The sequence below is a fragment of the Botryllus schlosseri genome, chromosome 5 (genome assembly GCF_051294905.1).
Source record: "Botryllus schlosseri isolate E-star chromosome 5, Bs_hap1, whole genome shotgun sequence".
Lineage (NCBI taxonomy): Eukaryota > Metazoa > Chordata > Ascidiacea > Stolidobranchia > Styelidae > Botryllus > Botryllus schlosseri.
The window spans coordinates 3,152,684-3,168,264 of record NC_137240.1 but is presented as its reverse complement, the minus strand read 5'-3'; the positions used below and the strand labels follow the sequence as shown (position 1 = coordinate 3,168,264).

The window sequence follows — 15,581 nt, the reverse complement described above, 5'->3', positions numbered from 1 at the left end:
AAGACAGTTTCTGGCAGAGGTGGTCAGTAACGAAGTACTTCTACTTTTTGAAGTACTTGAAGTAGATTTTGCCGACTCGCACTACTTATTAAGTAGTTATGATCTTAGACTACTTCTACTTCTACTTGACAGTTTTCAGTTTCTTAGGCAAAAATAGGTGTAGAATACCTACTTACTTACTTGCGAACCGCCACTACTACTTCTACTTGAGTAGAAATTCCGGCAGTACTTCTACTTCTACTTGAGTAGCGATGGTGACTACTTTGACCACCTCTGGTTCCTGGGCCTATTTTCTAGTAACGTAGGGTTACCATATTGTGGAAATCTAAAAGAGGACACGTTTTGAAAATCTTGAGGCTTAGAATGCTGGAGTAGAATCAGGAAAAAGTGGTAAATCTTTCCTGATTTTGTGGTTGGTTGACTAAACAAAAAAGTTATCTCTCTGGCTCGAGTCCCGGTAAACCGTCACTTGAGCGCTGATTTAATATATCTTAGTCCAATTTCCATGTATATTTAACAAACATTCCAAAGAAGATGACATTTAGACGTCCTCCGAGGACACTTTCAAATAAGAGGACAAATCCTCATAAAATAGGACGTATGGTAACCCTATATGTAACGTTCCTGGTAAAGCAGACTTACATCAACTTCAAGTCATATGACTTGGTAGAGTCATGCGCAATGACTCGGGTACAAGTCGAGTTAATACGCAATGTGACTCCTTTCAGTGAAGTTAAGTCTAGTCGACGAACAATTGCAACTCGAGTCATTACAACCCTGCCAGTATCGTAAGTATAGTGACAAAATTATTGCCTGGATAAGGTAATAAGCTACACAATACAAGTAACATATGCTTAAATGACTCAAAAATAAAATGAGACATTTGACTTGAAAGAAATTATAAAATAAATACCTTAATGACAAATTTCCTGTCGTGATATGTCGGTGCCATCTTGGTGAATACTTTCAAGCGTACTTCATTCGCGCCAACCCTATACTACTGTTGATAGAGTTGCATTTAAAACAAACAGGTTTTAAACAGTGTTTTAAACAAAGGCAAATAGCAAATACACGTCTTCTTGTAGAGGTGGTTAAACCAGTCAGGGTTAGGCTACTACCACAAGTAGTGAGTTACGAAGTCCGTCGATTTTTTCGGAGCACTCAAGTAGATTTAGCACCTGCACTTCTTACTCAAGTAGTTGTTGAAAAACCAGGCTGCTTCTACTTTTACGATGACACTTCTACTGTCTTCATTATGGTTGCCTTCAAAACAAACATTGTTGTAAAGCACTTTGTTTTTAAAACATGTTTTAAACAGTGTTTAAAAAAGGCCTTAAAAAAACAAATTGTGTTTTTTTAAATCAGTCAGTCAGTATGGTTTTATTCATCTCACCAACAAACACAGCATGTAAATCGGTATGGATTGGGAGACGGCGGGGGACCGGTAGGTCTTAAATTCAGTCGCCACCCAGCGGAGTTATAAATGAGTAGATATGGCAAGATGTAAGTCTATCAATATTAACGATTATGACAGTTAACCAATGGACATAAAAATAAACAAAAGATTAAAGTCATGGAACAGTAAGCATCCAAGCATAGTACTGGTATACAATACACAGTGTGCACAGCAAATATATGCAGCAAAGCAAGAACAATGAAGACGAACCAAGTGGAACAGTATTACGTCACAGTCAATGCAAATCATGGACCATGACAGTATTTATCAACAACAACTACAACAGGGGAAGGTGTAGCAAGTGGAGCAGTATTACATCACAATCATTACAAATTATACCTATTTCAGTATTTTTCAACAAGAAAATTGCGGTATTTGATCTTGAACTGCATCGATCTATATTCTTCTGGAAGGTTAATCCAGACCTTGGCACCCTTGAAGTTGAAACTCTTTTGTGACAATTTCTTAGAAACTTGAGGTAATGTTAATTTACCTTGAGAGCTAGATCTAGTGCCATATGAGTGAATCGAAGAAAATGTTTAGAAATAGTTCTTGAAAAATTTCCTATTAGAATAGTATATTTTATGCATCATTTTGGCTAGCTCGTAGTGATATAGATCATTCAGTTTTAGAATGCCAAGTTTTTTATAGCCTGGTGACAATCGTTCGCGTCGACCAAATCCACAGATGGCTCTAACAGCATGGTTTTGCAAAACTTCTAGAGGTCTAAGGATTTACATGCGGAACCCCGTACACAAATTGCATATTGCATATGACTATGGAATATAGCAAAGTATACTAGCCGCAGAACGTGACAAGGCATTAGTTTTCTCAATCTATATAAGACACCCACAGCACAAGTTGTAAAATTATGCCATAATTGTGTAAATACTTTCCAAAAAACATGTTGTATGAGCCTACGGACAATTAGCACCCGATATAGCCGACGTATATCGATATGGGATGGTTGGAACCCTGAAAATAGCCAGTTCAACAGCAATATTGCAGATATTTCATCAAAGGAGCTATATTTACCCTATATTTTCAATCGTCAATGTCAATCCACTATGGCGTCATAGTTGAATATTGGTGACGTCATGGCTTGATGAAAAAATTAAACAATAAAAAAGCATGTTTTAAACAAGGGCCTTGTTTTGAACGTGTTTGTTTTAAATTGATTTTTGTTTCAAATGCAACCCTAACTGTAGGTCAACCAGACCGTGGTTACTATAGGTGTAACTATCGAATGTGACTGGAACGGAAACTCCCGTTTTCCCATTATTAAGTCACGCTCGACTGAATCTAGCGGCTTTGGTCAATCGCAGCGCAACAATCGAACAATTTGCCTTAGGTAGATGGCATATCACACTTATAGATACTCGACTTTGATAATGAAATTACTAGACTAATCAATCAGTGGTAATCGTGAAACTTGCTACAGTGTTAGATGACATCATCAGGGTATACAATTCGGAAGCTAGTCGCTCATCTGGGTATGCAACACAATCAAAATCTACATAGACCGATAGCGGCTTTTACGAAAAATCCGTTACGCGCTACGCTGCGCGCATCTATATACTCGACTTCGATAACGAAATTACCACCCTAATCAGTTAGTGGTAATCTTCAAATTTGCTAACAGTGTAGATGGCATCATCAATATATAAAATTCGAAAGCTAGTCGCTCATCTGGGTATGCAGCACAAGTAAAATCCACATATAGACCGATACCGGCTTTTGCGAAAAATACGTTACGCGCTAGGCTGCGCGCACCTATACTCGCGTAAAATCTACTATGCGATAGCGCACTTTGCGCAAACCTATGCAATATACAAATATACGCAACTTAGAATGAGCATTTCGGCGTCGGCCATTATTTATCACCCTATGGGGGGCCCAAGACCAACGTTTTGGGGGGTCTGACGAAGTGCTGTTACGATTTTGAAGGTGTTTCCATAGCGGGAGAGATGACGAGATTTCGTATCTTCGGATTATGCGTTCCAACTCTGTGCGAAATTTATAGGCTCTTCCTACACAGTTGGGTTAGTAATTTTGTTACCGAAGTCGAGTATGTATTGTATAGGTGCGCAGTGCGCGCAGCCTAGCCAATAACAGATTTTTCGCAAAAGCCGGTATCGGTCTATGTTGATTTTGATAGTGTTGAATACCGAGATGAGCGACTAGCTTTCGGAGTGTATATATCTTGATGATGTCATCTAACACTGCAGCAAGTTTAAAGATTGCCACTAACTGATTAGGGTGGAAATTTAGTTATCGAAGTCAATTATATAGGTGCGCGCAGCACAACGCGTGCGTAACGAAGTTTTCGCAAAAGTAGGCTTACCATATTTTGGAAATCCAAAAAGAGGACACTTTTTAAGAAATTTGCGACTTGCAAAACCGGAGTGGAATTCTCAAAAAACAGTGAATTTTTCCCACTTTGTGATCGGTTGACTAAAAAAAAAGGTCATCTTTTCGCTCAGAGCTAAATTCACCGTTTTTCACTCCGAAATACCCGCCGGAGCGTCACTTCTGTGCTAATTTGCGGCATATCACTCGCAATTTGCTTTAAATCTGACCTATATTTTCAAAAAAGAGGACAAATCCTCTTAACCCTTACGAGGTGGGGCCATATTTTGCAGAATTGACCTTCAATTTTCAAATTCTCACCGTGACCCCACCAGGTCTTGAATCTGGGCCGTTCCGGTTTACAAGTGGGCGGAGTATAGCCCTCTACCGATTCCACCCTTGATCGACACCCCATGACATGTCTGAGGTTTTGTAATAAGTTTAAATAAACAAGCTTTTCCCCAAAAAAATCTCTCTCTCTCTCAATTTTCAAGGCTGACCCTCAGGATGGCGTCAGAGAGAGGAATGTGATCCTTCAGTGCGTAGCCACTGTTGCCTGGTTTCAAACAAGCCGTCAACCATGGTTGTAAACCGCGCGGTTCGTCAGATATCGAAAAATGGAAAATACATATAAAATTTACAAATGGGCGTGGTCAGTGAGTGGTCATCAAGGTCAAGTTCATGATCAAGACTCAATCGGCCCCTACAGTCCGGTTTATGGCATAAAACAACGCGATATGCTTTCTTTTGTCATATCCAACCATTTGCAGGCATAGTATGACTCATATGCCGACTGCATTTGCACTTGAACTTGACCTAGATCTTGAAAATCACTGAAGTGTGACCAAAATTTACAAATCCCCCTCAGAAAACTTTCCAGAAAACGTTTTGATGTTTGAAACGGTGAAAATTTACACAGAAAACCGTACATGTTGACTTCTGATGTTCTGGCAGATTTTCCGACAATATTTCCCACTCGGAAAATACCCGGAAGTTTTAGGTGATAACCATATTTTATTTTATTTTTAATTTTTTGTTTATTTTTACAAACCAAAATTTTTGAGTAAGGTACCAAATACATCGGAAAAGTCTCAGCTTTTCAAAAAACGTATAACCCGATGTCTAGAGCGTGTCAACATGGAGAAATCGGTGTCGGAGACATGCCATATCAAATATGATACGCCCACCTCGTAAGGGTTAAAAGAGGACGTATGGTAAGCCTACGCAAAAGCCGCTATCGGTCTATTCTATGTGGATTTTGATTGTGTTGCATACCCAGATGAGCGACTAGCTTCCTTATTGTATATCCTGATGATGTCATCTAACACTTTAGCAAGTTTCAAGATTACCACTAACTGATTAGTCTAGTAATTTCGTTATCAAAGTCGAGTATCTGTAAGAGTGATAATGCCATTTAGCCTAAGGCAAATTGTTCGATTGTTGCGCTGCGATTGACCAAAGCCGCTAGATTCAGTCGAGCGTGAATTAACAATGGGTAAACGGGAGTTTCCGTTCCATGGTCACATTCGACAGTGTAACAAATATGATCAATTGATCAGCTCAACTACAAATATTGACCGACCGTTGAGCGGGCGGCTTCTAGCGTTCCCGGGTATATATTATCTGAACTCATTCAGCGGTCTAGCTACAGAGTGTCAAACCAACTGCCGTAACTCTGCGAGAAGGCCTATCGTTGCCACCGCCTTTCACGCTCGTCGAAACGGTACTACCTCCGAGTCGCGAGATAGCGTAGTGGTATAATCCACAGCTGTAACGCCATTGGGTTACGGGTAGGGCTGGGCAAAATCGAGTACCTGAGTGATTCGATTCTGAATCACGTATCATGCTTCGAGTCGAGTCGAGAATTCGAGTATCACACATTATGACGTCATAACAGAATGTAATATGTCAAAGTTCAAATATGTACCTTTTATGTCACAGCAAAGAATATAATGCCTGTTATCCATCACATTAAAGATGCTTTGATATTTTTTTCGACCATACCGATTTCATTGCACTTCGTGACAAGGTTATGGGATGATTATGACTTCGAAAATGGGTTATTTCACGTAAGCTTTGTAGCTTTGTGCTATGTTTCGATTCGAATGCTTCAATGCAGCCAATCAGTGTTTTAAACCTTCCACATTGGAAACTAGCATCAGAACTATAATTCTCGTTGATAAATTAACTTTCAGTAGCGAGGAGCTTGTAATTTCAGTACTCGAAAATATCGTCTTTTACTACTCGACTCAAATCATTAAAATTAATACTCGATTCAGATTCGAGCAGTGTTGGGATCAAGTCACTACCTTCGAGTCACGAGTCATTGCACATTTTGACTCGAGTCAAGTCGATTCAATCGATTTCCGAAGGTGACTCGAGTCAAGTCAAGTCACTCGATTTTTGGAGGTGACTCGAGTCAAGTCAAGTCAAGTCACGAGTCAAGTCACAATTCAAGTCAAATCGCCTTTTCGAGGTATGAGGCGTGATTACGTCATTGTATTTTGTTAGCTGTCTGAAATACAGATTGAGTGGTCATTGATTTTGAACTGATGAAGGAATATAGAGTTAAATATACATGCAAGTAAGGCGCTGTATCGCTCACATATAAGTAGAACTAATAAACTACGTAAGTAATTGCACAGTCTCAGTTTATAGTAACCAGCAAAATTAGAGAATAGAGAAACAAATTAGTAAGATGCAATGCATTACCCTTTTACAATTTGATACAATTCAAGCCTACGCCAATGGTTGAGGACTATATAAACTATTTTCGAAATCAATTTCAATAAAACACGAGGTTTGGTAAACACAGAACAGAAATGGACATTTTGCCACTAAATTACTTTACTACAGTCTAGTTTATGACAACGTAGGCTGTAAGCTTCGATGACTTCGTTTGCGATCACAATATTTGTGAGAGAGCAAGGGAGGCTCAGTAAAACGCACGATCATTGAATGATTGGTCGCTCTCACGGGTCACACCAGCGTTGCGCGAACAATCCGAGCATATGCCAGATACAGATATTTTTATCGACTTAAATTTGACTCGTGAATTTTGCTCCGAGTCACGAGTCAATCCACATTTCTGATACGCCGAGTCAAGTCAAGTCATTTTAGCAAAGTGACTCGAGTCAAGTCAAGTCATTCGAAAAAGTGACTCGAGTCATCCCAACACTGGATTCGAGTATTCGAATCATTGTGCCCAGCCCTAGTTACGGGTTCCAGTCCGACCGAGGTCGACTACAGAATTCCTGCCTAAGTGTTGGAGGTTTATCTAGACTTCTCCTCTCCATCTCATCCGTGTAAGCTGTGACTATTAAAACTTAAAAGCCTAGACGTGGGCCGTGCTACAAGTCAGCATCCACGGAATAAGCATGAAGGAAAATGGCCTGGTGTAAATAACCAATGACGAAAGTAGTCGATAAATACCATGAATACCACAAACAAAAAATAGTCCTACCTCACATCACAACGATGACAACGTCTATTATAGGATCAAGTTTCTAAGGCAGTATCGCAAAGTCAGTCAATATTGACAGTAGGCCTCTCTGCTCGGAACGCTGAACTACGTAGTAGTGGACGCCTCTACGAGCGCAAGTCTCGCCTGTCAGAGTGTCAGTGTTATACTGGAGCCGAGCCTCTGCTACTGATAATTGATATCCACTATGCAGGGGTGTCAGACTCAAAATGGGTCGCGGGCAGGATTCAAAATTTTGGTGAGCTTGCGGTGCGGGCCGCACCAGCCAAATGATGCAAAAATGTTAGCGGAATGCTATGTTATCAAACCTATAGTCCCAGCCCATAGGTGTCGAACTCAACTTGCTTCGCGGGCCGGATGCAAAACTTTTAGTATGCTTGCGGGCCGCACCAGTCAAATTAATGACTACAAAATATTACCTCAAAACTCATGCCATTGATTTTAATCTGGATACTTGATTATCAAGCCTATACACATGATAGTACGTCACATGATATTACGGATCATAGGGGTTCTATTCTTACTTCACTTTTATTCGCAAACAATGGAATTATGGCAATAATACGATAGCTGGGGGTTGAATAGAGTTATAAACGGCTACGACAGACGCTCTTACTATGATATGAGTTGTCATATTTCTATTCGCCTCTTGATTATTAGGTCGTATACTGGCGCCAATGCGTGTGCGTTTTGAGTTATACAAGAGCTCACCACAGATAGACAGACAGAAGTTTATTTCCAGGTGCAACAAAGTAATGCTGTGAAATGGTGGCCAGCGATACGACCATCAGGTCTTCAAGTCAGCTGGTCACCTCATACATTTCACTGGTCTACAAATTTCAACTTTTTTTCAGGTTTGGGTTTTTACAACTGATTTTGGGGCGCTGATTCCGAAAATGGCCTCAGATTTTCTCCATCACATCACGTTTTTGAGATATGAAATATCCCTAATTTGAAGAAAAAAAATCAATTTTTGACCCCCCTCTGTTTTCAAAACGACTCCAATCAAGCACTATGCCAGCATGTCTTGCAACAAGTCGTTGCACCGACCGCTACACAAGTCAATACACAGATTGACTCGAGTCTAGTAGGCCTAAAGACGTTTCCGTATTTTGAGAAAATGACTCGAGTCATCAGAAAATCGTGAATTGAGTCGGATTCGAGTCGAGCCATAACTAGAGTCATTACAACCCTGATACTATAAGTTTCACCGTTGAATCCTTGAAACATTGATTGGCGGTTTTGTAGCATTTGAAACATATGGCACAAAAGCTACCAAGGTTACTGGACGTAGCACATTACCTAAGTCATGAATATCCCATAACATTGTCACCAAGAATGAAATCGTTAACGTCGAAAAATACCTAAGTATCTATTACGGCTCTTTAAGATCAACTCGAATTACGTAGCAAGGCTCCCGGTAGTCAACGCGTACCACAACCAAATCCACACTTGTATATCCTTCAATATATTCGTTGACTAAAGCCAAGGCGCATGAATCTTCTTTTTGCAGTGGAAATACGGTTACACAAAAACAGAATCAATACTAGCCTACTGAGTCCTACCTAACAATGCAAATCTTACCAATTTATTCCGGCAACAATCCTACACTAACATCATTGATCTTAATTACTAATTATGCCTGTAGAAAGCTAAACAATTACTAAATATGGCAATTAAATATGAACAACAGCAGACCAAGAGCACGGCTTACATCAGGATCACACGCATGGCTTGGTACTTCTAAACAACGATGGTATGCTATCGTTACATCCCCCCCCCTAGAAATGACTGGATTTCTAAATAACATTAACCCCAAAAATCAAACAGTTTAACAGTAAACAAAAAAGGCTCCTCGTCGGGCTATAGTCCGGTTCTTCTGCCTTCTTCAGTAAAATCAACTTTTGAATCGGTCGCTCTATAAGCAAGGCATCTTTCGTTCTTCTGCCCTTAGAATCAAGAGCGGAGTTTACGACACGACACAAAACTCTGCGAACATGTCCATCTTCATTCGGGTAAACCTTAGTGTTGTTGGCAGCAAACTTCGTGAGATTAAAACCTCCTCTTTTACAAACTTCTTTACAGGACTTCGTCAAGAATAAACTTTCCGAAATGGAATCACAGCTGGCAAGAATATCGTCCACATATGAACTTGATATTATCACTTTGGCTACATCAGCACCAAACTCTTCTGCATTGTCCTCGGCAGTCTTCTTCAGAGCAAATACACTACAGCCAGGTGACAAAGAAACACCAAATAAATGTACAGTCATTCTGTATTCTACAGGATCCCCGCTCGTATCTCCATTTTCCCACCAGAGGAAGTGAAAGAAGTCTCGATATTCTGGTTTCAGATGAACCGAATAAAACATCTGCTCAATGTCCGCAGTGAAGCAATACAATCCTTTACGGAATCTTAACATGACTCCAATTATGGAATTCGTCAAACATGGTCCTGGAAGCAAGAGATCATTCAGACAGTCTCCCTGATACTTTACGCTTCCATCATACACAACTCGAATTTTATTCGGTTTCGTAGGATGGTAAACTCCATGATGAATCAAATACCAGGTCTGTCCCGGAGTCCCGCGATCATCTTTCTTAACTTTCTCAGCATAACCTTTACTAATGATCTTCTCCATGAACTCACAGTAGTCATGTTTATACTTCGGATCTTGAGACATTTTCTTTTTCACTGCCTGCAATCGTTTGATGGCAAGTGGTTTGTTGTTACGAATTTTCGGCTCATTACGAAATGGTAATGGTAGCTCATAATGTCCAGTTGCCGTCTTCTCTATTCCATTTTCACAAATTCTCAAAAACTTCTTGTCTTCTATAGATATTGGCTTGTCTGAAAGGCTGGCTGGCATGATGCCAGGTTGTGAAGAAATTTCTGAAAAATCTTGTTCAAAGCATTTCAGCACCGTCACTGGATTAATCAATTCTTTGGTCTGATGAATTGGCACAAAACTCGAATTGTCAACATTGTGACTCACAATGTGATTACAATGCAGAGTGCTTGGACATGATTTTGTTACAAGGCCAACTATACTCCATCCCAACACTGATTTAATAGCATAGCTGTTGGACTCTTTATCGGTGATAACTTCCATGGGACTCAGAGCCTCGATGCAATCTGTGCCTATCAGAATGCCAACATCAATATTGGAATCAAATTCCACACATTCACTCATTATGCCTTGGTACTTAGGGCAATCTTTGATCATAGACCTTGACACTACTTGTTCAGTGCTTACGGGTATCTCATCAGTAGAATAACACGAAGGTAAATCAATATAAGGTCCGCCCAATCCTCTCACTCTCAACCCCTTTACTTTTCGAGCCGCAGCCATAGTAACGTTATAAAGAGTAGTGACACGAAGATTTACCTCATGTGAATCAACATCAAACTGGTCCATCAACTTCTCAGAGATGAAGGTGCAATCACTGTGTTCATCCAAAACACAATACGTTTTGATCTCCTTTTCTGGATGCAGCGCATCTTGAATCCAAACCGGCACGATTCTTGTCGATTTGACCCGATCTATTCCAGTCATGAGACAACTTGCGGAACTTGTCTTCTGCTTACTAGTAGCAGCTCTTGACTCTGGAGCAGATCTCTGCATAACTTCCTTGTCGGTACTGTCCCTATGGAGAACTGTCGGGTGAACCTTGTTGCATACTTCACATCTGAGTCTATGTCGGCAGAACTTAGTGATATGATTCTGCTTCAAACACCCGAAACAGAGTCTGTTCCCATGAAGGAACTGAATCTTTGTTGCATGTTCTGCATCTTTGAAACTGGCACATTTGAATAATCCATGTTGGCCATGACAGTAGAGACAGTTCAATTCCTTTCTGGATTCACTTCCAAACTTTGGTGCACTCTCTTGCTTACCATCGCTGTCGACTTGGTCACATGAATTCGTAGCGAATGTACGTGCACTTTTATAATCCTTCTTGTAAGGAGCGTGAATCTTCCTGTTCTCTGCCACAATCTGGTTCAAGATAGCAGTGCCATAAACAGGCTGCGTAGCAACCTTTGCTTCCTTTCTGACATGATCACATAACATCAAAAATGTTGCAGAACTGGAGAGAGCAATTCTGTTACGATTACATTCAATTGCTTCAGCGACAAGGTTATGGCCATTAGCAGATTCTTTGGCTTCTGCAATGATTCTGGACCAATTATCCCTCTGAGCTGCAGACAACTTAGATACAATACTTTGATTGACCTTCTCATCATTTATAGACAAGTACTTAGTATTTGTCATTAAAGTCTTGCAGCTGGTCAGGAGACTTGAAAATTGTCCGAGTCCCTTACCTCCATCTGTTGTAGAGATCACAGGCCATTCTAGTATCTTCATTCTGTAACTGTTGGTAATCGCATCAGGATCTCCATACCAATCTTCCAAAATTTGCTGGGCTTCATTGTAACTTTCTGTTGTAGGATTCACAAGAAACGTATTAATATGCTGATTTGCTTCTCCTGCCGTGTATTTATTCAAGTAACTCAGCCGTCTACTTGGATCCTTCACGTTTCTTTCAATTAATTCTGTGAAACGAGTCTTCCATACAGGATACTCCAATATGTCACCACGGAATACCTTCGGTTCCTCACATGGCAGGATCGGCACAGATCTCTGATACTGTTTACTCGGCTCATCAGGTGAATCAACTTCTAGAGATTCTTTGCGAGCAACAGGACGTGATGCAATCAATGGTTCGTTAAACACAGCACGTGGATATGGAGAAAAAGGTGTTGACTGTGGGTTTGATCCAGTAACCGATGGCACTTGAGTACCTGAAATTTCGATAGGAACAGGAGTCACTTGCAATGACCTGGATACAGGGTTCAAAGTCGGCTTCGGTGTAGGAACCATAAGCAGATTCATAGTCTCCATTGCTATATCAGGTCCATGATCAACATCTGCTAGGATCCTTTCTCGGACACGAGCTTTATCCCTTTCTCTCTGCAACTTTAAATGCTCCATCTGTTGCTTAATCCTGGTTTGAGAAGCATCAAGTTTAGCTCGTAATCCTCTGTTATCTGCTTCCAATTCCTCTTTTTTCTGTTCTTCTAACACAAGCTTCTGGCTTAATTCGTTTTCAGCTGCTGAATACCGTAGTTCTACATCTAACGCAGCTCTTTCAGCAGCTGCTTCTGAACGTTGTTGCTTTATTGAGGAAGCATTGGACCTACGAGAACGTGTTGAACGTTTACCTTTGGACGAGCTTGAACGGGAGGATCTCATGGAAATTGATTCTGATTCTTCTGCTAAGACACGATGGATAGTTTCATTTATAGAGTTCACTGCTTCATTGTACCTCTCATTTGCTCGAGCAAATTTGCTATTTGCATCTTCAATCTCATCTGGCTCAATAAGCTTAGTCACATACGTCTGATGAGCATCAGAAAATTCCTTGAAAGCATCAGTCAGTTTCATTTTTCCTTGTTCAAGTATGTGTAGCTCGGCTCCTGATACTAGGCTTAGTACTTCAGTGGTCGTCTTTGTTAGAGCCAAACGTGTTGACTTGACCTTATCTCGGCACATAGCAATAGCATATTCAGTACCTTTCTCTGTTGGAGTTCTCCTGCGTCCTTCTTGGACGTCTGCTTCGGACACTGCCTGGTTACTTGTTCCCGCTAATTCACAAGAGGGAATTGCATCTTCAGGTTCCTGACGGGCAGAAGCCTCTGTAATTGGATCATCGCTATCAAGCATTTTTATTCCTTCCTTACGGCTCAATAATGATGTCTTGAATCTTTACAGTATAACTCCACCTTCCTTCGGAGTGCAAAACATTCACCAAGCTTGGGCTGACTTGAAAACGTCCTCTATTGTTGTGAATTGTTCACTAACAATATCTTGTTCACTTATAGATTGTTCAGTAAATTGTTCCCTAAATTGTTCACTATTACGGCTCTTCAAGATCAACTCGAATTACGTAGCAAGGCTTCCGGTAGTCAACGCGTACCACAACCAAATCCACACTTGTATATCCTTCAATATATTCGTTGACTAAAGTCAAGGCGCATGAATCTTCTTTTTGCAGTGGAAATACGGAAGTGATACGGTGAACTAAAAGTTACACAAAAACAGAATCAATACTAGCCTACTGAGTCCTACCTAACAATGCAAATCTTACCAATTTATTCCGGCAACAATCCTACACTAACATCATTGATCTTAATTACTAATTATGCCTGTAGAAAGCTAAACAATTACTAAATATGCCATTTAAATATGAACAACAGCAGACCAAGAGCACGGCTTACATCAGGATCACACGCACGGCTTGGTACTTCTAAACAACGATGGTATGCTATCGTTACAGTATCTTTTATGTGATGGATAACAGGCATTATATTTATTGTCGTGTCATAAACGGTACTTATTTGAAGTTTGACGTTTGCCTTCTGTTATGACGCCATAATGCGTGATACTCGATTACTCGACTCGAAGCATATTACGTGATTCAGAATCGAATCACTCAGGTACTCGATTTTGCCCAGCCCTACTCACGAGCAAAGTATCAATTACATTATTTCATTATTATTACATTATTTCAGTTCAATTACAATTACAATTACTTTCATGCATGTGTCAATTACATTACAATTACAATTACTCCATGCTAAAAATATCAAATTACAATTACAATTACAATTACTCCTTGCATGCTTCAATTACATTACAATTACAATTACAATTGCTGCTGTTGAACATGTAATTGAATAATCATAAATTCAACCGTGCTCCTTAACAACCGTATCGTCGTATTTAACAGCAATTCAAGTCTAGTTCAGATTGTGTAGTAATAAATGCGTTTATGTGCGTGTGCGTGCATAGTATGCTATGTAAGATGTCATCGTGACGTAATATAAGCGTGTTTTGTATGCTCGGTAATTATGGCTCACGTAATTGGAAATGTAAAATGTTATTTACATAATTTCCTATGGGTTAGGATTAAGCATAGGGAGCAGTATGTCGTTGAAAAAGTATTATAATATATGCACGTGTTGGATTTGCGTATATAGTATATAATTAAAGAAATAATATTATTTTGATCAAGGGACGTAGGACGTAGGATGAGGAGTAAGATAAGAAGTTATATAATATCCAGTGGTCTGGTTAGTTAGCCAGACGTAGTAACGATGCAGCATCGTGATCTGAAATCGTATTGTATATTGCCAACCCACGGATAGATGCGCAAGATGTGAGTCACGGATGAATGCACCGACAAACGCACTACAGAGCCGGCTAAAAGCAGCAAACTGTGTAGTCCTAGAGCTGGCGATCCATGCGTCAAAATTTGATGCATCTGGTCTTTATCGTAAGCTATTGATGTACTAATTCCGAAAATACAAAATAAGATCTCGTCAGGGCAATGTAACTGCTCCAAAATAGCCGTTTAAGGCCGACTGTTCTGAAAAGTGAGAGCGCTGCAGCAGCATGACCACAACAATTACCAATTACGCCCAGCGATTGTTCAGAACAATGCCGATTCCCAGACTTTCACGACTATTTTGGGATGGTACTATTGCCTGGAAATATACTTTTATTGCGGAATCAGTGCGACACTAGCTTTCGATTAGGACCATACATATCAAATTTCGACGCTTGGATCGCCAGCTATGGGACTATCAATTCTGCTGCTTTTAGCCGGCTCAGCAGTTCGCTTCTAGGCGTATTCAATCGTGAGTCACGTCATCCGTTGGTTAGTAATCTAAAAATTGTATACAATGGCAGCCGAGCCCAGCATAGCGGTAAAAATTAAAAAAAAACTTCGCCCGCACGGGCGCAGTCAAGGGCTTCCGCGGATGGATCCACCAAATTCCTTGTCGACATTTAAAGAGAATGAATTTTTTTTGATTGTGTTTATGTTGTGTTTATGTTTTTATGTTGTGCTTGTCAGGTCTCAATAGCAATTTAATGTAATTGAAATTGTAATTGAGCAAAATTTTTGTCAAATTACAATTACATTACAATTACATTGAAAAGTGTAATTAATTACATTCAATTACAATTACAAATTACAATTGATCCAACTCTGCTCACGAGTAACCGAGTCAACATGCATGCATTGAAAAGGGACGCGGAAGCATTCACAAATCGATAATCAAATAATCAACACGATCGACGAGCGCGCCTTGTAGAGCCGCTACAAACCCTACATTTCACTGAAGTGATAACTAGGGCAAGTTTTTGCAAATTGTGCAACTTTTTTTTACAGCTTCCTAAATACTCGTAAGATATGTAGAATGCTGTTCTAAGCTGTTTGAAGGAATCT

The 15,581-nt window shown here is 40.1% G+C and overlaps 3 protein-coding genes across 3 annotated transcripts in view; all 3 read right to left on the bottom strand.

Moving 5' to 3' along the window:
• LOC145439929 (uncharacterized) overlaps window positions 1-1,052 on the bottom strand; it is a 52,564-nt gene extending 51,512 nt beyond the window's left edge. The window contains exon 1 of the mRNA XM_080317596.1: window positions 914-1,052. Within this exon, the coding sequence (XP_080173722.1) occupies window positions 914-952 (39 nt within the window). The 5' untranslated portion in view covers window positions 953-1,052. The remainder of the gene's footprint in view (window positions 1-913) is intronic.
• Window positions 1-15,581, bottom strand: part of LOC145438653 (protein mono-ADP-ribosyltransferase PARP14-like) — a 362,844-nt gene that overhangs the window by 66,011 nt on the left and 281,252 nt on the right. The window lies entirely within an intron of this gene.
• Window positions 9,086-13,575, bottom strand: LOC145439928 (uncharacterized). The gene is made up of 2 exons (XM_080317595.1): window positions 13,437-13,575; window positions 9,086-13,369 (listed from the first exon to the last, which is right to left on the bottom strand). The coding sequence occupies exon 2, from the start codon at window positions 13,010-13,012 to the stop codon at window positions 9,086-9,088; it is 3,927 nt and encodes a 1,308-aa protein (XP_080173721.1). The 5' UTR covers window positions 13,013-13,369; window positions 13,437-13,575.